General features: G+C 37.8%; 1 protein-coding gene across 8 annotated transcripts in view; it reads right to left on the reverse strand.

Moving 5' to 3' along the window:
- The window catches only part of EPHA6 (EPH receptor A6), a 371,203-nt gene that overhangs the window by 77,859 nt on the left and 265,651 nt on the right, over positions 1-27,693 (reverse strand). For 4 of the 8 annotated variants that reach the window (XM_086884184.1, XM_086884182.1, XM_086884187.1 and 1 more), the window contains 5 exons: positions 20,488-20,650; positions 12,024-12,132; positions 8,900-8,970; positions 6,963-7,088; positions 1,531-1,716 (listed from right to left, as the gene is read on the reverse strand). In XM_086884184.1, the coding sequence (XP_086740310.1) occupies positions 1,531-1,716; positions 6,963-7,088; positions 8,900-8,970; positions 12,024-12,132; positions 20,488-20,650 (655 nt within the window). Of the gene's footprint in view, positions 1-1,530; positions 1,717-6,962; positions 7,089-8,899; positions 8,971-12,023; positions 12,133-20,487; positions 20,651-21,076; positions 21,125-27,693 lie in introns of all 8 variants that reach the window. The other 4 variants (XM_086884183.1, XM_086884181.1, XM_086884185.1 and 1 more) reach the window with 2 other exon arrangements.

A 27,693-nucleotide genomic window follows, 5' to 3' on the forward strand; every position in this document is an offset into this window, starting at 1 on the left:
CTCTTTAGACTGATGATGAGGCATTATAGAAAGAAAACTTACAAATTTGGTAAAAATTAAACAGTCATGCCATTGCCAAGGACATATTATATTGTAATCCCATTGCACCATTTAATTTGATTTAAACAATGCTCCTAAACCACAATGTTTTGCCCTTTTCAGAGGAGTGCTGAAACCCTACAAGATCCATAGTGGATCCTCATCAGACCTGTGATACTGATCCATAAACCAACCCTGTTGGTGCAGACTGGTGGAATTTAATTGCTGATATGCTCAGTGTGAAGCCAGGAGCTAAATTCACTTTATTTGCATCTCTTGACAAGATTTCCAGTGCTGCTCAGGCAGCATTAACTTGTGCTCCTGTTTGTTGTCACAGAGCAGGAGAGCAGTGGAGAGACTAAGCTGTGTCCTTCCTGCAATGCAAAGGGTTTTGTTGGTCTGCTAACCAAACATACCTAAATAACAATAAATTTATCCTTGCAATACTGTGTGAGGAAAGAAGATCATCTTAATTTAGAACCATGGAATGGCAGGTTTGAACATGGTCAGGTCATTCCACAAATCTACTGAAATTCCATTCCAACAACATGAGTCCAGGAGCTAAACCTTCCTCTTGGTTCTTAGTGTTTTTTCCAAACATAGCTTTGGATGTTTGTAATGAGGTGAAAACAGGAAATATTCATAACATATTTGTTATGTTATGTCTCTTACTGTGATGGTAAGAGGACACTGCATTATACACACAACACTTCCCTTTAAAAGAAAAATATAAGTTCTGCAAATTAACAAACAACATGGATTGGTTGAGACAATGATTAATTTTGAAAAGAATATACCATGAGCTTTTTAATTCATTACTTAAAAAAAGTTGTCATTGAGGAAATTACATGCATATTAATTAGACTTCTTAATAGTTAAGTGGTAACTAGATATTTCAGCCTTTCAGAAAAGTCCATAAACTGGTAGATTTCAGAGGCAAAGGATCTCTTGACAGCTGCAACAGTTATAAGGAGTAAAACATTTCAAAGATTATTCTGGAATTTTAGTCAATCATTTGCAGTATATGACAAGCTACAAAGAGTTTACTTATTATTTCTTCAAAATAGGAAATTCATCACTTTGGGACCCAAAATCAGTTGATCTCTATCAAATAAATAATGAGCACTTTTGCAAAAATAAGATATTTTACGAGATGATTTAACTTGTCAGCTCAGTTACATTTATGGTTTTCTCCACTTGCCCATAAGTAAACTCTCCATTCTATTTCATAAGAACCTGTAAAGACTTCTCTTGAATGAAGGTAATTGTTATTAAAAAATAAAAAAATGAAACATTTCAAATTAAGAACAGACAGACTATGCATTTCCTGTTACGGTCCCAAACTTTGCAGTATTGACTGTCAATGATTTGGAAGATTTCTAAGAACTGTAACCCATACTGAGTGAGGAAATAGTGCTTAGTTTCAATACTAAATGATACAGAATGGGAAAGCCAGCATGTAAATATAAAGGAAAGGTACTGGTGACTTACTCTTTGTAACAACTCCTTCAAGACGAATGATATTTGGGTGATCAAACTGTCCCATGATACTCGCCTCCCTCAGGAAATCTCTCCTCTGCCTGTCCATATAGCCACCCTTCAGAGTTTTAATGGCAACAGGGATCTCTCTTTTTCCTGGTGTCTTCAGGCGTCCACTGCACACTTCTCCAAACTCCCCTGAAACATAAAATATCTGTTGGGTAACTCACAATGCCTGTACAGAAAAATATTGAAGGAACTCACACAGCCCATAGGGATGGACAGAGAAATAACTCACTGAATATTCAAATTTATGAGTGTCATCCCATCCCAGAAAATCAAAATATTCAGCAGCACTTCACAAGAAATTATCACCTTTCCTTTGTGGCACAGCAGAGGTCCTGGCACCCTGTACTGTGCCTGCAAAATCCAAACCCCACTTCCCCACTGTGGCTCATCTTGCTTTCCTTTGGGACTGAACATTGGTGTCCCCAGCATGTTTGGGATATATAACTGAGGAAGGAATGTAATGACACTTAGATTTTTATTCCACTGATGACAAAATATCTATGTCAAATATCTATTGATAGAAATATTCTTCTCTAGGGATGAAATGCGCTAAGACCTATATGTTAAGAAAAGCCCTGAGACTATCAGAACACTTTATTATCCTTCAGCTACAGAAAGCATTAAAAAGTACTTTATGCTGTTATGACCTAGAAAAGCACTTGGACATTATTTATTTAAAGGGACTTCCACACCTACTTGAAATTAATTTCATATTTCCCTGTTCAGACAGCCAAAGGCCATCAGTCCCACAAAATCTGGAGTTCTGCAGTGAGAGGCATCTCAAAACTTGTTTTCCCTGATGTTTCCCTGTGTATGTAGGGCCTGTAAAGAATGTGTGTCTTCCTGCATTCTCCTTACACATTTACTAATTCAGTTTGTACAGAAATCACAACTTTCCTTTGATCTTGAAGTCACCCAGAAGTTATTTAGAGCCCCTACCAAACATAGTCTGGGATGACTGCAGGTCAGTTTTCAATGGGTCATAATCCAGTAAATGAAAAACAATGTTCACAGAAATATTTCAAAGCATTTTTCAGTGCAGGTTGTTTTCACAGCAAATCTAAATTTTTCACCCCAGTCATTCTGGAATCAGAATTGCTGAAAACCAAAAAGCAAGTAATGAACAGATATATATTTAACTGGGGATTTAACACTCCATTGAGTGCTGTCTGTATTAGTTTTCCCTAAACTTTAAGGATGGAAGTAAACAAAATGAAGGAGTTCTCTTCTGTAACAGTGCCTATTCAGATATGAAGCAAATATAGAGGAGAGGTACCTAAAAGGCACAACCTTCACTTCAAAAAATTGTAACTCTCTGATTTTATAGGATTAGAATGGATATTGTCGAAAGACTTTTATATTATTAGTTTCTGTTGCTTCCACTAAAACAAAGCAAAGTTTTATTAGTCAGTGAGATCCATGAAGAATGAGATTAAGAGAAGTATTTCATAGCTTGTGTTTCATTTCAATGACAGAGGCATCATCAAGTGCAGGAGTACAATTAATCCATACTGAACATAACCTCTGAATAAATTAGCAGCTTCCTAAACAGCTAGAAAAAGTCAAGTGGTCCCAAGTCTTCTTTGCATAGTTCCTCCCACCAATTTATTTCTACTTAATTAAAAAAATAAAAATTAAAGATGTGTGCAAATATAAGATATGTGAAAATATATGTCATTGGAGTAATGCTCTGGGAATCTTTGGACAGAAGGGGAAGTTGTGTGAGGATTTTCATGTATGACTTTGCCCTTTTCACCTTTAGAAGGCTCCTTAGAAGTTTCCTTGCCTGATCACTTGCACTGAAAAAAGCAGTAGATAATTTGGACTTGTAAAGCCCTCCCATAAAAGAAAGTCATGAATGTTTTGCAGGAGACATGGTCTATCAATCTTCTATTTTGTGACATGTTCAGCAGGACCAGAACACTTCTCTCAAGCCATGACCTTATTGCATCTTGCTGGTTTTTCAAGCTTAAATGCCTAAAATGAGAAAAAATTCCAATTTCTTTCTCTTGATGAGGGAGTGAAAAGCAAAAATATTAGAGCCTTAATATCCAGATTTTTAAAGAGATTTTGTAGTCAATAAATCAGCAGAATTTCAAAATCTCATTTTAAGACTAATTTGGAAATCATAGATCATAGAATAAGCCATTTTGCTACTACAAGATTATACAAGAACACTACAGCTTCAGAATTTCATAAATAATGGCATTCATCCCTCATTAAAAGGCTGTTACCAAGTGCTTTAAAATGAGTTTAACTAAAGGGGGCAGCTGAACAACGTGTGATTCCAAGATTTATTATCTGTACAACATCCAAAGCAGGGGAAGGAACCCCTGTTTCTTTCACCTTCATTTGGATGCATGATTTGGAAAGTTAGAAAGAAATTCCCCTCCCCTTGGATACTGGGATTGATAAACTGGTGAACACAAAGACTACCAGCAGGTTTTTTGTGACATGATGTCAAACTTGAGATCATCAGCTTACAGAACAGACAGTTCCTACATTTAGAAACTTAAGGTGTATAACTTCTGTTTTAGACTAGATGGAGATCAATGGTATAATTTAAAACTCTGAATTATTTACACTGAGAGTTTGACAAGATTTCATCCCAGAGTAGCTGCTTTTCTGCACTTCTGTTCAGATAAAGAATTGTCAATGTTTTTAAAGTCAAAGGGGAATGGGTTCAACCAAAGGGGTTTTAAAAATCAAAGAATCTCATTCTCACTGCTCAAGTTTGAAGATAAACAGGATAAATGTTGACCCTGCAGCAGCTGAGGTTCATGACTGCATGTGTAATAAGTTGAAGCTAAGAGCCAGATGTCAATGAAGTAAACATTTTTCCTTGCTCCAGGGAAAAGGCTGATCCCAACTAGAGAAAAAGATAGAGTCCACTGCCCATTTGGTTTTAATAAAATATAAATAATCTCTGGTTTAATAACAGAAACTTCACCCATCTTACTGTATATTATACAAAAAGGAACTAATTGAGCAGTCTAGAAATTTAATCTGTGCAAACCACACATCCTTTTTTTTTGCATTCAGCAGCGCAAATGTGATATTGAAAGTGAAACAGGAGCAGTCACTTGAAAGTCTGATCTGCAGCCTGGTATTACTGCATGGGATCAGAACAAATGTCCTACAGCACAGACAGTGGCTGCTGATAGAACTGAAAGGTCACAGCACCAAAGACAGCTCCACTCACTTCCCCATTTCAGTCTTTACACTTGTGGGAGAACGTGCAGGAGATTTAGATCATGCAGAGAATATTGTCTGCTCTGGGAGGAACTGGAGAGTCTGGCTCTTCCTTGAATTCCAACATTTTAACAGAGAAAATAGGAGGATAATTGTAAATTTTAAGACAGACTTGACAAAATCCCTCTGAGTATTCATTCCTTGAAGAGGTGCTGAATCATTAAACCCTTAAATAGTAAGAAGAGATGGGGCAGAAAAAAGTGAATTGGTGAGATATAATTACCAAATGCTTTAAAGTATAACTTGGGTGCAGAGTTAGGTTAGAATTCAGGTGAAAAAAGAAACTAACTAAAAATACCTGCCTGGAGTGTCACAGTCATTGGAACTGCAAGTAGTGAATTATCAAGAACTTTTGGACATGACTTTTTCCATTGAAAAAGCAATCTGGAAACTGCTTTCAGGAGAAGAACAACTCAAAAAATGTCATGACCAGAAATGCTAGAAATTTTTTTTTTTCAAGTGTTTGTGGTTTTCTACTTTGGAAGTTTCAAAATGAAATATTTTGATTCTTGAATGGAAATAATTTTTGTTTGAAAAATTAAAGTTACAGAAATTAAAAATCAGAATTATTGGCCAAAATAAAATGTCAAAACAGAACAAATTTAGGAATGCATCTATTAATTGAATTCTTAAAAGTCATTTTGGAGAAGATGTTGATTTTTGGCTTAACTTAGGTGAAAATTTTAAACAACTTTTAAAAATAATTCTCTTGTGACAAGAAATCCATTTTATATCCAATTGAAATATATAATACAGAATTAGAGAGAATGCACAGAAATCTTTAGGCCAGCTGAGAATTATACTGATATGTTATGTCCCTGAGCAGCTACTGAAGAATGCTGTGGGAATTTGTACTCTCCCTGCCTCAGCCATGGTATTTAACCTATATTTTGTATGTATGGAAATGGGTTTAAATTTCATTGCAACCTGTTTGCAAGTCCTGTTGGGTGAGTATTTTTGAAGCTAAAAAATTACCCATGTAATTTTAGAAAATGAAAACCACAAAACTAAACTCCATAAAAATAAAATATGTCAAATCATACACCTCCATGCATACAAGAAAATAGAGAGAGAGAGAGGCTGAGAGAAGAGTTTTCATAAATGAATTAAACTGAGATTGAGGACACAATTTTAATCTGAACTAACACAAATAATCCTTGTCTGTTGTATTCAACTGAAATCAGCAGTTACACAGGTGTGGAATGTTGCTCAATCTGCTTTATAATCTAAGCAATCAATATCTATAGTGGGTCTGAAGAAAAGGAAGAAACAGAAGAAAGCAAACTGAATGTTTTCTACAGAGGTCAGCCCTCTGGGGGCTCTCCCAGGATCATAATTCCAGAGGTGCACAGCTCCAGCTACAGATGATGTGGCCTAAGCAATCAGGTAAACTGGAGTACTCCAGCACTCTGGTTTGCAATGTGAAAACAGAATTTTCTCTTTTACTTTCGATACTTTCTCTCCCCTGTCTGCTACCAGACCTGGTTTTATTTCTGTAGGATTATTGCACAACATTTTCTAGTGTACAAAACACTTCTTAGCAACACTGGGGATATTTCCATGGCTATCAGTGTAGTTACATATCATTAAATTAGGGTTTTAAACTGAAAAATACCCTTCCTTTCTCGAGTGACAAAGATACATGAAGTAAATACAAAAAACAAGGATTACAGGGCATCATCTTTCATACTGTCTACATCTTATCAACAGATCTTCCTCTTTTCCCTCTCTGCCAGTGATCCTTCTCCAGACAGAAAAGCCTATCCCAAGCCAGCCCCTCCTTTTCTTCCCTCATACTCCTCTAGTTTTGTACTTGAGAATAACTTTTCCTCAGTCTTCTATATTCAGAACTTATATCCCCATAGAAAGAGATTCTGATCCAATTTCACCCTTAGTGACTGAGAATACATGACAATAACTATGGCACATGCTGAGTGACACAGTGTTTTGAATACATCTGGAAAAAAAATCCCAAAACAAAATAAAAAAAACCAAACAGCCAACAAACCAGGCAAAAAAATCAATCCTATGCAAAAAAACTGATAATGGATTCATTTCCTAATGCTTATGAAAGGCAGTATTGCCATGCCCTAGAGATTTTTTTACAGTAGGTATAGTTTTACCTGCCCCAATGACTCTTTCAATACGAATTCTTGAAGGATCAATCTCCTTGGCAAACTCATGGACAGCAAGAGATGGGTCTTCATACGTGTCTGGATCTATGTATGTTTTGAGTCCTGGGAAATGTACTGCAAGGAAGAGAGAATAACAGGAATCAAGAACTCCTTGACATTCATACATTGCAACAATAGTTTTATTTTTTTTTTATTTTTTTTTTTGACTAGGCAATTGAGAGGACTGAAAATAATATATTACATCTTCCAGGTTTAAAATTTCTGAACCAAACAGAAGAGTTGGTCACTTGAAAAAGGGACTGCAGAGACTCCAGGTGAGGGCTCAATGATATGGGGCAAAACACAGCCTCAAAACAACAGTGAATATTGCCAAAACAGTTTATCTTCCCCTTTGCTGCTCCTAGGGAAATTGAGGCAATCTGTCCTTTACTTTGAAAACAGTTGTTTCTGGTTCACTCCTTTCATTTAGGAGTGGATGGCTGAACATCCTGTTTTGCCAAACAGGTCAAATCTTTGAGTTCCTTTTCTCTCAGGATGAATCCTGGAGGGTTGTGCTGCTTTGTTCTCTTCTGATCATCTGGAACAGCCATAGAGCCAGGTGCAAGATGACAACAAAAATATCCAAATCCATTTTCAAGATAATTTCTGTCTGTTTCCTTGGAGATGGCCATGGCAGTAGTGGGTTGGTGCCAGATTGCTTTGGCAGGCTCCAACAAGCTGTCATTTTCTGGCATGGCTGATATCCCTTGTGTTCCTGAGTATAGCATGTTCAAGAACTTGTGTTGTTTCTTCTGGATTGATGCTAATAATCCATCAATTTATCAGGGTAAAAAGAGGCATCTGCAGCTGGGTCCAGAGAATCCCTTTAAAAACAATGAAGCATTTCTCAGCCTCCTTTCTCAGGTCAGTTAATGGCTAAGTCTAAAACAGTAATTCCTCTTTATTCTTGGTTCTCTGGAGCACATTTATGAGTAGAGACTTGCCCCCTCCAGTGTGATGCTGAGATCACTGCAAATGAATGGGAAGGCTCTGAGATGAAGCTTTGTGTCAACATGAAATACAGTCATCATTTACCCTGGCCTGAAAGACACCGAGTTAGGCTTTTTCAAATTCAGTCACGGTTTCAGAAGCATACATCAAACTCTCCAGGAGGAGGGTTTTTGTCTTCTTTTATTTCTGGCCATGTTTGGAAACAAATGGCAAAAACATCTTTCTAGGCAGTATACTTTATGGGAAAATGTGCCCTTTTCCTTGACAGAAAGAGACACTTGGCTCGACAGAGTGGTGTCACCTGAAAAAATATTTTACTTCTGGCAGCTTCTGTGTTGATCATAGCATTTCCTGAGATGTTATCAAAATGATGAAAGAATAAAATCTGATACCATTTGTGTAATAGCCTTGGAATAAAAAAAATAAATTGCTACTCTAACAGAAAACAGTAAGGCAACTAATTTAAAGTAGGTAGCTAAACTAAGCTATATAAACTAATTACGGCCCATGAGAGATCACCAGGATTTTCTCTCACTGTACTGATCAGTGAGCAGGAACATGAAGGAAGACAACCCATTCCACTTCTTATTTCTTGGGTGGCTGGAATCCTAAATCCAAAGAGAACTAGGTACAAATAAGTCATACAGTCACCAAGAAAGGAATTTTGAGGCAGAAATTCAGTACCCAGAACAACTGAGAATTCAGAGATTCACCTGCAACCCTGCTAAATATCAGCTGAATAGCAAAATACCCTTTAATAACTACAATACATTTAGTGAAATTTCTAATAAAAATAAAAACCATTGATGATGCAGACAATAAGGAGCTACTCAAATAACCAGATTAAAACATCAAGGGCAAAAGTTATTCAGGAAATAGTGGACTTTCTTTATTTAAAACATGACATAGATATTGTATAGTGTTGAACTACTTACAGTGTCCATTTTGCAAATGAGCCCTTCTTTTCTCCTCAGATTTCATTTTGGCCTTTATGTACCACTGGCATCTTTCAAGAAAAACAAGTGAGATTTTAAATACAATACTTGCCATGAATAAAACAGATGTCCACCAAGTTTTATCTGCAATTTTATGAAAGCCAAATTTTTGCATTTGGAATATATTTATACTGATGAATCTAAAGAGGGAAATATGTGTGTATGAACTATAAACAGATTATTTACAAAGAAAAACAGATCATGGTTGAATGATTAGCATGACAATGACTATCTGAGTTTAAGTTTGATGTAATGCTTTTTTTTTGACTCCTCCAAAGAATTCTGATACTTCAATAAATTATTGCTTTCCTGCATTCCTGTTTGCCTACATAGGCCTGTAGTAATTAAACCTTATCCCATTAACTTTCCTATACAGTGGGTAAAATACCCTCTCATTTTCTTCATAATAGAATTATAATGATTTCACCATATTTCATGAAAAAAGAAAATATTTTTTCACATCAAGTCCCCTTTTTTCTCTTTTGTTGAGTGGCTCTGTGCAGTCTGAGCTGCCAAACACTGCCTACCTGCAGATCTGACAATGCTGATTTAGGGGGTGACATGGCAGGACCAACTGTTTCAGTCAAGAAAAAACAGAATATTTGCACTTGGTCTTAAAGCTCTTTCTCACCAACTGAGCAGCCTAAAAATTACTATTTAGAGGGAAATCTTTTGGTTTAAGGGATAGGAAAGGCTGCTGAGGCTCTGATGCCAGTGGAGAACAGCAGTGCCTGTAGATGTGTGCTCTGGAGTGCAGACATGCAGTTCCAAGGCCAGCTTGAAAAAAAAAAATTACTGTCCTCTGTGCGAATATTAACAGCACTGTAAAATTACTAAAAATAATTATAGTCAGTATTTCCATACTAACAGTGGAGATCTATGAGGAATAGGTGAACACACCCACCTCACTTCAATGGTGTGTTTAAACTGCTGAAACACAGTAGGAACAATCACAAGTTCATTCACTGCTGCACAAGTGATGATGAGGAAAATAAGAAACTCCTGAAGCTGAAGTACCCTTGTGGAGGGAATGCAAACCAGTGGATTCTCAGACTCTGTGGAAACCCTGAGATTGAACACCAGTTGCTGGGACTCCCTAAGGATGCCAATGCTGTTTTTAGAACCTGAACAAGTGGTCTGTAGGGTGCCACCTGTCCAGATCCCTACAGTTCTTACACTCCAAGTGCTTGCCTGTCGTTGTTGGACACGATGTAGAAGTTTGGATTCACAGCACACACTAGAATGAGTTCTTAGGAAAAGGGTTTTTATTTTTTGAGCTTTTTATTTTTTATAGGGTCTTACGCTACAGGTTTAACATGATTGGTCAAGGGAACACCACCTCTTGTCCCATTGGTGGGACAAGAGAAAAACACACTATCTACAGTTGTACAGAACTGTTTGGAGAGAGTAAAATTGTTTACAAAGATCATCCTTGAGCGAGAGAGCTCCCAAGAAACTTTCTCTTGGGAACAGATCAGCCACTGACAGGCTGTAATTCTCTCAGGCTCAGAGAAAATCAGGTCCACACTTGCCCAAGTGAACAGTCAAAGAAACAAGACTTTAACCTCACCCAACCCTCCTAAACATCCATGTGGCCCCAAAGTTTGACCACAGAATCAGTGATCCATCACCAGTGGAGCAGTCTCCTTGTTCTCTGCTCATGCTGGCTGCAGAACAATCTGAGATAAATCAGACTGAGCTTCAACACCCCATTTCCTGAAGCTGAGCCAAGACCCCAGTCCTGTGTCTTGAAGTCTCTTTTGCTCTCATATTCCTATCTGCAGCTGACAGCAGTGCTTCCTCCTTGCTCCTGGTGGATAATCACCCAGCAAAGTGCAGAGACCCAGCCTCTCCACTCTGAATAGGCTCATCAGCAGCCCTGAGACTCGACAGCTCATCAAATTGTTAATTCTAAACACTGAAGCAGAGCACATCTGTAGGGTACCAGTCTCATTCTTCATGCTGAAATTTGCCTCCAGTCCTAGCGTAAATTGAGTATTTATTCAAAATTTTCTTGCTCTGTCTTCTGTGGAACATGCTCTTATCATTGAATTTAAGCAGCACTTCAAAATGAATTCCTATCTTACATAATTGAAATGGTCCCATTGAGTAAGGCAGTAAAAATCTAAGAGAAGCTCTGATACTCTTAACAGTAGAAAACAGGAGGAAGAAACACAGAAAGAAACTGATCTCTGTATTTTTTTTTCATTCCCAAATTTAGTGTTTTTTTCTAAAGGAAATGTTTGAGTTGTTTCAGGATTTCACATACAGATTCCACACAATAATTTTCTCTGGAAACTGGTCTCTGTCTAAATAATTCCTCTCTTCTCTGAAAGATACTATTGTTTGTCACCTTCTGTAGTAATTGCAGGAATATTTACTTAGCCTCTAAGATTAAGGCCACAATATGTTCCAAAGTTAACTCTCATTACCTTCACCAGAACATTAGATTTAACATTTATTTTTATTATTTAGCAGAGAGAATATTAATTTACATAATAGCAGCTACTGCAGTGCCATATTTAGTTGCTGGGGTATTGCAAACAAAACCTCTGGCCTGCACTGAGAGAACTTCAATTTCTGTTCAAATTAAGAGGTAATGCAATGCCAACAAAACAGATGTGTAATTACAAATCTAGAAATGCAGCACCCTCTGTTGATATCTGAGCAGTGCACTCTCTCAAGTTTTGCAATTGAGAGTTATGAGATTTTGTAAAATACACTGTGGGGATTTTTTGCTTATTTTTTTTTTTCCTTGTAATGTCAGAACCCTGAGGGTGCAGCAGGTATACTGTATTTTTAAATTATCACTCTGTGGGCAAGAGCTCCAGAAACTTTTAAAGTGTCCAGACTATTTCCTGGTTTCACATAATTTCTTATCTCCCCAAACTGTGTCTTTATGGAAAACAGCTACAAAAGAACTGTAAGACCAGTGCTGAACAAAGAGGATATTCCACTGTGTCTAACCCTAATTTTAGCTCTGAAAATGTGCTTTAATGACTTAAGTATTATTCTTGAATTCTTAATTTTAGATGGGACTATACAAGAACAGAGTTTTAATTACCTGCCAGTGATGAGGAAGAACAAAGTGAGGATGACCAGGAGAGTGAATCCACCAACAGCAGCAGTGGCAATCACAAGAATCTGTCCCTGCTCTGCAGCCATATCAGAAGCTGAAAGAGAAGCACAGAGAAAAGAGGTTGATGCTCCATCTACTACCCAAGGGATTTTGCAGAATGGCTGAAATCATTTCAGTGGTCAAATGAAGTGAAATTTGATTTTTAGTGGTTTCCTCAGCGCTTAGTGAGGACATGGGATGCAAACTTGTCTGTGAAGTGAGAAACCAGAATCCATGTCCCTGCTAGGATGGAGGGGAGAGGATGTTTGCAGGTTTATAAAAGGAGGATTTGCCACTATCAGACACTTGCAATTTACTGAAGTTTGAATATGACAGGATTTTGGACACAAAACTGTATTTTCTTAGTTAGCTTTATTTATCTTAATCCTGCACCTAATTGAGAAGTTCCCTCCATCCCCTGGTCCCAGTGAAGCCAGCAGCAGTGCTGGGTATGTGAAGATACTAAACCAGATTCAGGAGGAAGCAAAGCAAAAACCCCAAACCTAATGTGCTGCCTCACACATTCCTCCGCATGTCTGGTGTTTAGTCTCATCACAAAGTACACAGAATTTATCACAACACACTTTGGTGATTGGAAACCCTGTAGTTGATTAAAAAAAACCCTTATGCTTCTTGTTTTTCTCTCTGCTTTTTGTAGGATGTTTAGGAGTTATAAAAGATCACCTGAAATTATCCAGTCACTGGACACTTCCTAATTTTGTTAATTTATTTGGTATAATATTAAATCTTTTCACTGAGAATTTACCTACTAACAGTCCAAGTGGTCCACACTGTCTAAAAGCTACATGAGCAGAAAAAGAATTAGGCTCATTTTTTTTCTCTGACTCCAAAGTTTTATTTGTTAAACTCTTTTCCACTTGAACATTTACACCACACAACATTTAAGCAATTCTTACTATTTCCCTTGGAAATAAAACTTTTTTTTTGAAAGAAAAATAAATAATTCTATTCAATGACTTCTGAAAACAGGAGTAAATACAGAAAAGGGAATAATTTTTATATCAGGGAAGCAACTTTGATCTGGTAAACTTGTAAACTGTTCAATAAGCAAAATCTTCAGCTTTCTTTAGGCTTCAGGTGGGAAATCACCTAGGCTGCTGTCTAGAAAGCTCAGCAGGCAGTATTCTCTCACTTTGCAGCTGATGAAGCTCAATGCAATGCACACATTGCTATCCAAAGCCTCAGAAAATGCTGTTTCCTAGAAAAGCATTTGGCTTCTGAGCAATATTCGTGTGTGGCTTAAAAACTCACAGTTTTTAAGTGTAAACTGGGCTTTGTAAGAGCAGCAAAGCAAATAAAAACAGTAGTAGCTTAGGTCAAATTTTCAGCAAAACCAACTTTTTAAATTTCTGCCATTAGATTTCTGTCCATATAATTTGATGGAAGCATGCACAGGCAGTAAATTACAAGGCATTCAGTACCTGTGGTCAGACAAGTTAAATATACACATCTTCCAATAAATGATGGAGCGAATATTGACTGAATAATTAGTTAAATGATATCTAGTGATGTTATGGGAGTGAATTCCAGCTCTGTGTTACCTTCCACAGGCTCAGGTTTGGTTGGAAAAATGCAGCATAACAAACAGCATGCCACACAAGTAACAATGCAAATGCTGAATACCATTTTCTGACTACTGGGAATTGTGCTATATGTGGCAAAGATTATTAAACTCAGGCAGGGTTTGAGGTTGTACATGGAGAAGGTTTCAGAGGAATCTTTCCTGCCCATCTCTGCAGTGGAAAGGAGAGGACAAATTGCAGGTCTCCTTTTGTTTTTAAGAGGAAAAAAATATGTGCAAAAAGAGTGAATTTGGCTTTGAATTTCAAGCAAACCATGAGATCAAATGAATTAGCTGTGGTTTTCTTCAACAAATGTTCACTGCCAAGGCCAAGAGCCCAGGAATTTTTGATGCAAATGTAGGGACTGACTCCATGGTCTGAAGAAGCACCTGCAGTCACATCAATAAAGGGGAAAAAATTGAAACTGACTTAAGTTCTTTCTGCATGTAAGTAGTTTGATTTTTAGCTGAAACTGTACCTACTTGAAAAGTGATAATTTTGTTTCTCTTGTTTGTATTTTAGAGGCCAGAGTTGAATACATTAGAATTTTTTTTTCATATAATCACAAGGAGCTTTCAAGCCTGAAACTTCCAGATGACCTTAATTTACCTGTCAGATAAAAATGTCAAATGACAGACAAGAATAATTGGAAATGTGAATTTGGTAAAAAGTGGCAGAGAGGCAGGGAAGGCAAAACGATGGAAATACTTATTTTTGCTTGAAGTGATCCCTCAGTAAAATCAATAAAGGCACAGTGAACAACACATATTTAAGCACACGAGTATCCACATACACAGACTCATCACATGCAGATAAAAGGTTCCACAAAAAACTATTTAGGCAGTGAGAAGGCAGTAATCAGGGACTCTCAAAACCTAGAATTTTTACAGCATTTTGCCATTCTAAATTAAATTATATGTGTCTCTCAACCTCTCTGCTCTTTTCTCATTTCTCCAGCTTTCTCTTAAGATCAACTTGTAAATGCTAAGAGCTTTAATTTAATATTTTTTGTCACTTCCTGGTTTTCTTTCCATATTTTTCCTGTGTATATTGGCCTATGACTCTGTGTTTCTCCTCAGAACTTCTTGATTATGCAAGATAGAAAAACTCAGTTAAAAAACAACTATGGCAGGTTGTAAAGTCAAGCAAGTTCCTGCAACTTCATTTCATCTCTTTGTGTGGACATATGAGAGTGCTTCATTTAATCACAGAAGTGCACAGCATTTTTTATCCAGAATCTCATTTGTTGGACAACATGGCAGCATTCCTATAGCTAAAATCAATATTTTGTTATCTCTACACTGTCCAGGGCACCTCAACTTTATCATAAACCATGAGCAGAGCTAAGGGAGCTTAGCACCCCTCTAACTGGGCTGACTGCTTAATCTGGTATTATCTCATTCTCTCTACCTGTCTGCTCAATAAGTTCATTTGGACACTTAAAAAAAACTTTAAAAAATGAGTAGCTAAATAAAGGAAAAGGGAGAATTTTTAACTTATCCAAGATGTTTCAGAAGTATACTGCAATATTTGGGTGGCAAAACTCTTCAAGCACATTTGTGCTGCAACTGATGTGATTAGTCAAAGTGATTTTAAAACTTCAGCATGGATTACATATGCAGCCAGGAGCTTATTATCCAGATAAACTCCTCACTGCCATTGCTCTTCTTATCTCTTAACTCATGTTATATGCCTGAAATGATGCTTGAAGTTTCTAATTGCATCATTCCATCTTCCTGGCTTAACACCATGCCCAGAAATCCCTTCTGCATCCAGCCTGGTGTCAGTTCTGCCCCTACAATCCACTTTTTACATCCATGCCCTGTCTCATCTTCTCTCTAGGTTCTTCATCCAAATGTATGGAGGAGGAGCTGCACTTTGCCTCCCCTTTGGGCTGAAGGGGAATTTCCTGAAGTTATCCTGAGGCTTCCTCATTTCCTCACTGGGCACACTGGCAGGAATGGTGCAGATGTTTTAGTCACAGTGCAAGAGGCTGAAAACCAGAGAGAATCTTTCAGTTCTGCTCCTTCTTTGAACAAATTTCTCCAAAAGATTTTACAAGTTTGTGTTTTTGGTATGGAAGAGCTGGAAGCCCTAATGACAGCTCACTTCTGTCTCTCAGCTACATCCCTTCATTACTTCAATTTGACATCTATCAGGCAGCAGACCCTCCAGCAGAGTGAAAGATAAAAAAGTGACAGAAAGACAGCCAGACTGATAACAGTGAGCAGCTGTAGGACAGATAAGTGTGGACAGTGAGCACTGGAGCTCTAACAGGCAGGAACAGGCTGTCAGGGCACTGCAAACAACACTGCTTAAGAACAATAGGTAAGGAAAACACAGAGTCTCATTAGGGCAGCCTTTACATTTTCATAAATGAAAATGTAGTTCCAGTGATACAGTGAGCTGATGGGCTCCAGTGAAAGGCAAAATGAGAAGGGAAAGGAAAGGTGATTTTAAAAGGGACTGTCACTAGCATAAGAATGTAAAACTTTTTGGTGCCTATTCACTTGAAAAGCTTTCTTCCAAGTGCCTTCCCTTAACATCAACTTCCTGGCCAGTGGATAAATGGAAATCCTGTGCAGGCATTTTGAGATCTGAACAAGGATGTTGCTCTTGTTTAGGAAATGCGAAGGAAAAGTGAAGTCTCTTTTCTGGACACATACAGCAGTGCAATCAAATAGACCAAAATCAAATGTGAAGAACAAATGGCTGAAAGTATTAAACACAGTAATGAAATACTTAAAGATTAAAATGAGACATTTGTTGGTATTCAGTGCTGACTAATACTGAATAAACAGTGGGATGAGGCAGAAGCAGGGAGAGATCCAACAAAAAGTTTCTAAATACGAAATACATGTCATCTGATTTGTTTTGTTTCAACTAGGAATAGTTTCCTTTTGTCAAAACATAAAACATTGTAAAAAAACCCCAAAAAATTCCATTTTGCATTGGTAATGCAATATATTTTCTAAAAATCCGTGGGATGGCTTCCCTGTCTTGGCATGAACCAGGGCATGTGCTTAAACCATTAGTGGACCTGCACTGGAATCAGTGCTCTTTTCTTGAGCTTTGGAGTTCTGGAAGGAATGGAGTCACATCTGGTGGCAAATCCAAAATAGCCTGGTTTGAGGATGAAAAGTTAAAGGCAAATTTTGTGGATGTGGGAAGAGGAGAAGGAATGTGAAAATTCAGCAGAATTTTCTGGCAATACACAAAAATCACCATTTGAGACTGTGGTAAAGAAATTAAAGTTATTGATCCATCAAGACTGGAGTTTCAGCCAATTATTTTTTCATAGTCTTCAACTTCATAAAACACCTAATGAAATATTCCATTAGCATTTCTGAAATGTTTAGGGTTTTGCTGTTAATAATTTGAAGTATACAAAGTCTGCATTGCTTTTGGATTAAATATCATCATGTACTCACATTTATCACTCTGCTCAGCCCAAGCACAAGTCCACACTGCATAAATGCTACTTTGTCCCTTAGGTCCCTTCCAGAATAAGCCAACCATTCCACTTACAGATTATTTTTTCCTAATGATGGGAAGGCTGAGAAGGAAAATACCCTTGGTTTTAGAATAAGCCTAGCTTTGGCATGAAAACTGCCAAAAAGCTGTAAATTGTTTAGTATTTTACAAGTTCCTCTGAGCAGAAGGACCTCTGAGGCAATGTAAAAAAACACTTCTCTAGAAAAAAAAAGAAGAGGTTTGAATCATTAATTAAAAAAAACAACCAACAACAAAACCAGCCAACCAACAAAAATATCCCATAAACAGCTGGTTAGAAGAGAGGGAGGGAAAAAAACCAGAGAGGGTAACAGTCGGAGATTAAAGCATCTCTGCCCTAGGACAAATGTTTTCTTATTGTCAGAACACATTTTATCCTCTGTTAGGGAGGACCAGAGTGTTTTTGTGGTGACTCAGATAGCTGGTAATTCTGACAGATAAAAGCAGGAGCTGCAAGTGAGGTTTATGCTCCAATTTAAAGCCCCAGCAGTGGCAGCTGTGTGTGTGCTGGAGTGTATGAAAACCTGCCAGCTTTGCTACGAGTGTTTTGCCTGTAAGGTGCTGAAACAGAGACTGAATAAAATGGCAACAAGAAACACAGTCACAAGTGGTGGTTGCTGTGCTTTGGAAAGGTTTCACATTTCCCAGGTGCTGCCTCTGAGCTTTAAAAGGAAGAGAAATGCCTGTCAGCATCCATTCATCCATCCCTGCTTCCTTGAAGAGAATTTTTCTGACTACCCTAGGTAACTCCATTTCCTATCACAAAGAAAATACAAATTTCATTCTTTTGGATGCTCCACTTGTTTGTCTTTGCAGCAGGGAGAAGAGTTCAACAACAGAGCTCCCCAAGCTGTGCCTGCCTCAGTCTGTGGGTCAGAAAGAGAGGGTGCTTCCCAAAAACCACAACAGCACTAATAACTAACTTCTGCCACCGCTGCTGCAGATTTGTTCTTCTCTCTTCCTCATGCACCACCTTTAGCAATCACACCAAAATGTTTTCGTGCTCCTGGTAATGATGTATCTATTTTATCCTTTATAACTTTATAACTGAAGTGACACAGGTAGTGTTTCACCCAGTACATCAGAGAAGGCAGGACACTGTCCTGCCAAAGAACAGTAAGTTTTAGGGCATTTGATACACACATCTCACAGCTAACAAATTATTAATTTTCAATAATTAGTCTATTCAAGAAAAACCCTAATTTTTGATGGCTTGCTTTACCACTGTCTGTTAACAAATTCTGTCAACGTTCAAACAGGGTAAATGGAATAACCTTGGATGTTTACCTGTAACTGGTCTGGGAATTCTTCCCCACTGTAACATGTTCAATTGGCAGAGAGCAGAAGGATGCTACAAGCTAAGGCCAATTAAGGAGGATTTTTATTGAACACATGACTTACAATATTTTTTGTTATTTTCATGAGAATGTTGGTTGATAAATTTTCTGTTCACAAAGCAGATTTTTAAAACACACTATTCTTCCCAGCCTTCTCATGAAAGTGCTATGTTGAGTTAATTAAAATCTAATTGAAAGTCCACAAAAAGTAATTGCAAAAGTGGAATTTTCACCAAGTAACCTGTTTCTAGTGAGCAAGAACGGAGGGAGCTGCAATAGTCTGCCTTTGCTATCTTTCAGAAAAAATGAGAAAAATGTACATTAAAAAAAATCAGAATATTTTCAGCTGAGCTGCACACTGCCAGAATAGTAAATGATGAAGAGAGATTCCTACACAGCTGGACTAGGAATGTTTAGTAAGACAGATGCAGGCCAGTGAGGGCAAATTAACATTTACAGGTACTGACAGAACCAAGCAGCCCAAATCTCAACACAAGTCCCCCAAATCTCTCTGTGTAAATGTTAGTCAGCATCTTGAAATACTGATAAAACCATTGCTGCATTCTATTTATTCAGCTATGTGAAAACATTTACAAGTTTAGGCAGCAAGTGCTTAGACTTAGAAGTAAAAGAAATCAGAATTAGTGGGAGATAAGCTGTGTTAGGTCTGCTTATGGCATCATAAACAGATTTATTTTTCCAGTTTATTTCAGTATTGGGTTCAGCTTTGATGCTATACTTCGACAAGGATGTTAAAATTAAGCTCACCATGCAGCCCAAGGGCCAGCTGCATCAGTGCACTGAGAAAGTGAGATGGGACTAGGATGGAGTAAGGGGAATGTCACTCCCAGGAGATTCCCTCAATACCAATGAGGAAAATGTCACTGGAGCCACAATCTTCCTGATTTAGATGGGCAAGTGACATTTTCACAATGTGAAACCTCATAGAGGTTTAAATATTATTTCATTCTTTACATGAATTAAGCCTTGTATTTATTGCACCAGAAGATACAGACAAGATCTACTGAAATTCTTGAAAGCACCCAAGTGCTCAACTCCTATTCAAACCAATTGGCTTAAGTACCCAGAAAATTTTAAAAAGTCCAATTAGGCATTAAGCACTTGGAAATCTATCCCTGATTGATTTTTGAAATAGAAGTTAAGAAGCAATAAAAATGGAACACAAATCCCAGGGTGCTCTTGGAAGTACTTACATAGTTTTGAGTCTGTACATTAGCTTAAACAACTTGAATTCTAAAACACTAATGAAAAACATGGTATACATAACAGGCTAATTAAAGTAATTTAATTAATGAGTGTTTTAGTGTTGTTATCTACTACACTAATTTTCTCTCAAATACATGTAAATACCTTTTTCTATGTTTCTTTGAACATGGAGGACAACACATGACAAATATAAAATCGCTCAGAGCATCAACATCGTGCATAAAGCCTCTTTGCATATTTTGTAGTTGAAATAGGAAGGCTTCTTGCTTCTTAGTGCCAAATTTAGTAGTTTTACTGGTTGATGGAAATGCATATAAAAGTTTCAAGTTTTTTATTTGTGGAGTCTGGGAGCAGTGACAACTACAGAGTGAAGAGTCCATCACTGGGAGCTTGTGTGAAGCTCCTGGACTTAGGGAAAGCCTGGCTAAGGGTATTTCCAGATGTCAAGAGGCAGAACTACCATAAGGAAAGAAAGGATCAGAGAATCTGAGAGCATCTTAGCTTGGAAGGGTCCCATAAGGAAATTTTATGGAAGAGAACATTCCTTCAGCTGCAGCATTGGGCTAACATTCTAATGTGTTGTAAATCCAGAACTGAGTCTGAGGCTTGTTTTTAATCACATAGCACTGGTCATTTTGTGATAAACAAATAGTATGGGTTCAGCCATTCAAACTCCCAATGTCTCACTGGCTTAGAATTAGATGCTACTTCTGTTGTATTTTTTTTTTTTTTCCCTTCAGTGAAACTTACTTTCATCTCCAGTTTCAAATTCAAACTTCTGGCTATAGCCGCTGTATCCTGCTGCCGTCCTGACTCTGATATGAAATATGTACTTGGTGGCTGGCTTGAGACCTGTGATGATAACACTTGGAGCCTTGGACCTTGTGGAGGAATAGCTGAGCTGCTCATGCTCCTGAGGGACAAAAGAGGGAAGAAATTATATCAAGTTGAGTTGAACAATCTTTGCAAAAATGATATAACAGAACTGAAGCTCCATATTCTTCTCGCGAATGTAAAATGTGTTTATAAAAGGAGGTGCACGTATGGATTTCTGTACTTTGGTTCTGTGCTACAGTCAGAATGTATGATATGGCCTCGACTTTTAGGTTTTGGGTTTTTTGTCTTTACCCTTGCATACAGACATGTTTTTGTGACTTGGGTTAGCAACCAACCCAACCGTAGTCAAACCAACATGAATTAGTACAAGACTACATTCACAGAAGAATGGCAACTAGAATGGAAACTCATTATTTTTCCACAATGGACAAACTAGGAGGTCAGTAAACACTACCAAGCTGTAAAATAAAGATGTGGGAGTATTCAAATACCCGCTACTCACTTCTACCCGCAGGTAGTGCCAAAATGCCGGCGCTATCCGTGGGTAGACCTGTGGGTAAAAGAAAATAGGAATTAACCTTTACTTTAAAGCCTGCCGACTTCATGGTTCAGCTGCTTTGCTGCTGCTGAGCTCAATGTCTCTTTCCAGGTAGGTGTAATGTAGTCATACATGAAATTCACTTTGAAAGTCTATAAGGAGAAATACTCTGTGCAAAAGTCCCCTGTTAATCTCCTGGCAGTTGATGCCAGGCAGCAGCTGAGAATTCCTGAATCTCACAGAGATCCCTGAGAATTATGATCTCTGGGAATTACCACTGCAGACCAGCTGCTCTAGTATGGAGACCAGAAATATCAATCTCTGTGCTTTAACTGAGGGCTGCTTTGCTAGACAGGTCTTGGATGATGCCTTTACATGAGAGGATGACTTGGAAGAAGAACATTTATTCCCTGTCATTAGTTACTTGATAAACCAGTAATCTGTAATATTTTATGTGCTGCCTTAAGGCTAGGTTTGCTCCCTTGGAGCAGGATTTGTCTCCAAACTGAGCAGGAATGTCCTTGGCATGTGCTTAACAGTCCAACTGTGACATCCACAGGGCACCATATGCATTTATTATACCACACAGTTATATTAGAGCAGGTGTAAGTTATTCAAAGGGTGCTTCCAGCCTGCTCAGAAGGAAATCTACTTCACAGAAGAGATATAACCAGGAGAAGATCAGGTTTCAGTCAGATTCTGTTGGACTTTTAACCTCTTCTCAGCAATATGCATGCACTTTCTATACAAAACAAACAGTTTTTATAAAACACGCTGAGTTAACTCCAGCCATGTGAAACAGATCACATTAGCACAGGGCAGCAGGTCGATCACTATTCCCCCAGTAGGAATACAGGGACATGGCTGAGAAAACCAGATTAAAAAACAAACACACAGAAGCAACCTAATGATTCTGTTGGGGGAAGGAGCAGAAGGAAGGCAACAGTGATCAATATTAAAAATAACTACATTTAACTTGTGCTTCAAACAGTGGGAAAATCAGAGAAACTATAGTAAGAGGAAGAATTGATTTTTTCCTACAGTCGGCTACCAATATTTGAAACCATAAGGAAGATGTATTTAAAATGAAATAGTAGGATAAAATGTACATGTAATTATATGGATAGAGACTATTATTAATACACCATCTAATTACTTCTTTAAATATATGACTTCTCCCAATTACTTGAAATGTTGTAACTTCACTTTGAACAGGTTAGTGGATTTTAGACATATTTTACTGCATTTCAGAAAATACTTATTTTCTTCTGACAGAAAGCCTACTTGATTGAGTGGTAAGTGTTTCTTTTTTTCTGATTGCGTGACTTCCTGTGAAGGAAAGATCTTAGAAATCTTCAGATTATGTAAACAGCAAATGCTTGTTTTATACAGGTATTAGCATGATTCAAAGTGCTCTGTCACGGCCCATAGATGGGCAGTGAGTGACTTTATGCTCTGGAATGCTCTGGAAATTTTTATTTAGACTCTGTAAGCTAAGGAAGAGGCCAGCACCTAAGGGATTTCACTGTACAATGTAATAGTTGCCAGCCTTTTATTTTCCCTAGACCACCTTACTGCTTGAAATCAAGTCTTAGCATTTAACAGTGTACTGCTTCTTTGACCTGCTGGAGAGATTGCAGAAAAAACTGATGGAATTGTAAAAAAAAATACAGTCTTTAAGAGGAGGATGGAAATGGAAATTTTGTCCAAAAATCCCCCAAGATCCAGTTACAAGATTTAATCCCTGATGACTGGATGACTGCAGAACAAGGCCAGCAGCAGCAAGAAGTAGGAATGACTTTTGGAAAAAGAAACAATCTGAGCTCTAGCTATTATATCTATTATATGTTATTACAGGCTAACACTGCTTGTGTAAAACATACACTTGGGACACACTGGCTCCATAGCCAGGGGTGTGGGAAGGAAGGCAGAAAATACAATTCTTTATTTGTAGTTGGTCAAAGATGATATGAGCGTGATAAGGGCTGTGATGGTAACATTTAATCAACGAAATGGGTCCCTCTGGGGGGAACAGCAACCTCCTGAGGGGCAGCCATTGCTACCTGTCCCTTCTGGAAGGCATTTTGGCCACCTCCAGGGGTTGTCTGGCTTGTTGCTTCCTCACCACGTGCCTGGGGCTGCCTGCAGGAAGCACTGAAGGTTGTGGTCCCTCTCCATGCCCTGCTCTCTCCTTTCTTTCTGCAGCCTGTCATTCCATCCATCCCACAGACTGAAAAATGATGTCTGGGAGTACACGAGCTTAAAAGTAATAGTGCTGTCAGATGGGGAAGGGTCAAGATTTGTTACTGCACGTGAAAGAGCAGAAAGGGATCCTGTCACCTTGGCTTGAGAACAAGCTTCAGGAGCTTGAGGAAAAAGTTGCTCAAACTCAAGAGAAAATGATTCATAGCCAGAAACTTCTCAGAGCTGGAATGTTTTGCACAAAGAATTCTGCCTTTTAGGACTGGATTCACACATAAGAGAATTATCCAAAGAGGGGATGCTTTGCCCTTATTCCCTTCTCTTGACAACTGATCTGCAGCCAACCAGGAAAGCCAGAGCTTTCCACAGAGATGCATGGAGGTGGCTCTCAAGGCTGGCCACTCCTGCTCCCATGATCTTTCCCAGGAAGGCTGAAGATGGACTCAGAACAAAAAAATAAAATTCTGGACTGCACAGACACATGGGATGCTTTGAATTATTCTTGCTATAGACCATATGCACTCACTTTTGCAGGGATTATGTGTTCAAAAAGCCAATTTTAAACTGAAGAACTTAAGTTTACTTCCTGGATGTTAGTGCATGCTTTTCCCAGATCCTGCTTTCACGTTATGGCAAAATATAGATATATATCAAGCCACTTATCATGCACACTATTTTCCATCACAAGGAAGCATGATTTTGTGTGCTAGAAGGATCTATCTTGTGTGATAGATTTCTGACCTAGACAGTGACAGGAATCAATGGGAAAGGCCAAGTACTGCATTTATTCTGTACTTGATAACAGAGGGCTACTACAAAATCTGCCAAATGAAACATAAGTTTAACTGACATGGCTGTACCTCCCACGGCACATAAGAAGTAAGATAATATATAGTTGGCCACTATATGGTTCAGTGTTCATAAAAAGAAAAGGGACACAAGAAACACTCTGATCATTTACATCATTTACAGCATTTGTGACCTTAGAGATGGCAAAGGGCTCACAAGAAGCAGTTCTGAGAACCCAGGGGCTGAGGGGTTAAATATGAGTTAAAGGAGTCTATCTAATATAATATACTCATATAACTGTGAGACATAATCTGATATGAGGAAATTCATAAGACCTCTTCCATAGCCTACTGTAAATTTATCTTGGTGAAAATCTGTAATTAAAACATAAATATAACCCAAATGCAAGCTATGCCAATGTTATTACACAATGTAATACTAAGTCTATGGCTACCTATCCAAGTTAAACAGAATTATATTATAAACTTTGAAAATGCTATCTCTGTTTCTAAGGAAATTGTTCTTTTCTTATTGTTTGTGTGATTCCTCTTGTAAATGGATTTGGTTCTGATTATGAGGAACAGTGTTCACAAATCCATGACAGTTTGCTCTGTGCATGAGCAAAAAAGCCTTTCAGAATCAAATTCTTTTTTGCAGCCACCTCTGCCTATCTGAATCTCTATCTATCCTAATTTTATACTTGGCTTTATGGATAAGGCATTTTTCATATCTAAAGAAACAGACTGAGTGGAAAGCACAATGGTGCTAATGGTCTAAGACTAGACAACCTAATTTAATTGAGTAGCACCGTCAGAGGATAATTTTAATGAAATATTTCCTGCTTTTGCAGTAGCAGTCACTATCCAGATGTTCTGTTATTGTGATGGTTAGTACCATCTTTCTCATATACTTAAAAGAAAGAGGATTCCCCCAATAACATTAACAATTCTAAATAAACAGATATATTTCCACATGCTACAGCATTCGTGTGAACGAATAGATCTCTAATTTTATCCTCACCTTAGTAGACAGCAAAGTAGCACAGAAATTAAGACTTTGTGGATACATATAAGAAAAATATTGATAAAGACTAACCAAATGTGATGATCTTTAATCCGTTTAGACTCTTAAGGCAATCAGAGTTTATATTCTGATGTTATAGGTGATAAAAAGAGTACACGTCTCAAAACCTTTACTAAAAAACCCCAAAAAATCAATAGAAATTAAAACTGAAACACAGAATTTTGCCTGTAGTGCTGAAATAACCTTAAAAAGATTAACTCAACCAGTAAAGCACTGATAAAATCCTGGCACTTTTAGGCATACGAGATTTGTCATCGTTAATCTTTGAGTGTCAAAAAGAGACATAGTTCTAATAAAAATAGTATCAGTCCTTAGTTTAGTAACTTAAAAAGATAAGCAAATATAATTTTCTATGAATTAGAATATATAATATGAGCTATATACTCTTAGTCTAGTTTATTTTATGAATGACAATGGAGGTATTCAGCTCATTCAGTGTCATGAGTAACAAAAGTCTTCTTAAACTGACCCTAGGGGAAGGATTTCCAAACCTTCTGCCAGCTAAAAGAGACTTACTGTACCCACAACTTTCAAGTGTGTGTGTGCAGAAAGAATCCAGGGGGAGGTACTGAATTTACTATCAGCTGTTTGCAAACACATTTTCTAGTTTATATCTATTGTCCTGCAACATGAAAATTCTGTATTAAGCCACATAATCCTGCCTGGCCTTTTCAAAGCACTGTTATTTAACTGAAAGAAGAGCTAATAGAGATTAAATCTACCTACCACAGGGACCAGGTCTTTATCCTGTACACTGAAGCACAATGTCAAAGCTGAATAAGTACCACATTAAAGTAAAGAAGATTTGGAGTTTCATGACTCAGGTACTATAAATGTTTAAATAAAATCACCAATAATAAAAAAGAATTTTTTATGAGACCATTTGGTCACATCTTTCCTAGATACATCAGTCTGAGGAACACACACAATGTGACCTACAGAGGAAGCATCATTATTTTAAAGGAATGACCACAGTTCTGGAAGACAGCAATTTTTACTGATCTAGTCCACTGTGCAATGAAATCTCCACATTCTTCCTTACTTTTTCCTTGGGATCAGCTATGCTGGCACTCCATAGTCACCTGAAATTTAATGCTGTGCTACCCATTAGGATAACACAGTAGGTAATTATTAGGTATAGTAATTAATTGATTAGTCAGATCAAATAGAATCTATTAAAGACAACATCAAACTCTGGAGTTTGTACTCACTCTCTGTGATCAATAAAAACAGAGTCCCCACAGCTCTAATTTATGGAAACTGCCTCTGATTTATAGAGCATATATTCCTCTCACAACTAGTTTTCCTCCAGTAATTCTCAAAAAGTATTTTCTAACATTACAATAAAATATTTTCATAATACAATTTTTGAATGCCTGTTGCCTCTAGTCATAGCACCTTTGTCACCTTACACAGGTTGTTGTAGATAAGGACTAATTACACTGGAATCAATAAACTACATCTGTGGAACTCAGTGTCTGCCTTTGAAAGCTTCTGTAATTTTGTGTGTGATTTTCTCCTAGAAAACTATTTTAACCTACAGTACATCAATTAACAGGAATGCTGGCAGAAGATTTTAGAGAAGACTTAAAGGTTCAAAAACGTGCTTCTAATATTAATTACTGATTACAATCTGATCAACAGGATTAGGTACATTTTTACTGTAACACAGAGTGGGGTAAGAAAAATTACAGTAAGAGAACAAGGAGTAAAATATACCCTTCAGATTCTTTAAAAAATGTTCTTCCTAAAAACTCTTGTATCTCTGGTTTTCAGCTGAACCACAAACCTGAAGTAAATTTAGAAAAGTGATTGCAAAGATCTGAGGACTGATCTAAACTAAGTAGAAAACTGTGGCAGCAAAAAAGCAGGGCCAGAGAGAAAATTGCCAATGGCTCTAGTGTTTTCTTAGAGGAGAAATCTGCAACACTTAAAGGCATCAGCCCCTTCAGGTTGTAACCCTGTCCCTTTGCTCCTTGGCCTCCCTCCTGATTAATCTGAGATGTAACAGTTTGGGGAGCTGCAACACTCAAGTGTCCTTTACCTGCTTGGCCATTCAATATTTTATATTTTGATTGCCTGTCAGTCTGCTCATCACTTTCTCCATATATAAAGTGAAGCTGTCAACGTGAAAAGGGGAAGAAGAGATAACCAATCATAAAGAAAATATAGAAAGGTCAAATCCCAGACAAATTTCATTTTAATTGGATTATATAGTTGGAAAGGCAGAAATGAGTTGATGTGAGGTGAACCATGAAAAGCAGAATATTAAATGAGGAGAGAGATGAGCACAGGGAGGCTCTAAAAGAGTGTTAAAATTCTCAGCAGCACAGAGAGGTGAGGGGTGGGCAGAGCAAAAGCCATGTGGTTCATCATGTGGGCCAAGTGGGACTGCCAGGTGTGGAGGCAGCAGTCAGGACAGAGCTTATTGTCCTGACAAGGAGATTAAAATAAAATAAAAACAGGCCTGTGCCTTAAGTTAGGGATGGAACAGGGTGCAATCCAGC

Source organism: Cyanistes caeruleus, chromosome 3 (assembly GCF_971803275.1).
Source record: "Cyanistes caeruleus chromosome 3, bCyaCae1.hap1.1, whole genome shotgun sequence".
Taxonomy (NCBI): domain Eukaryota; kingdom Metazoa; phylum Chordata; class Aves; order Passeriformes; family Paridae; genus Cyanistes; species Cyanistes caeruleus.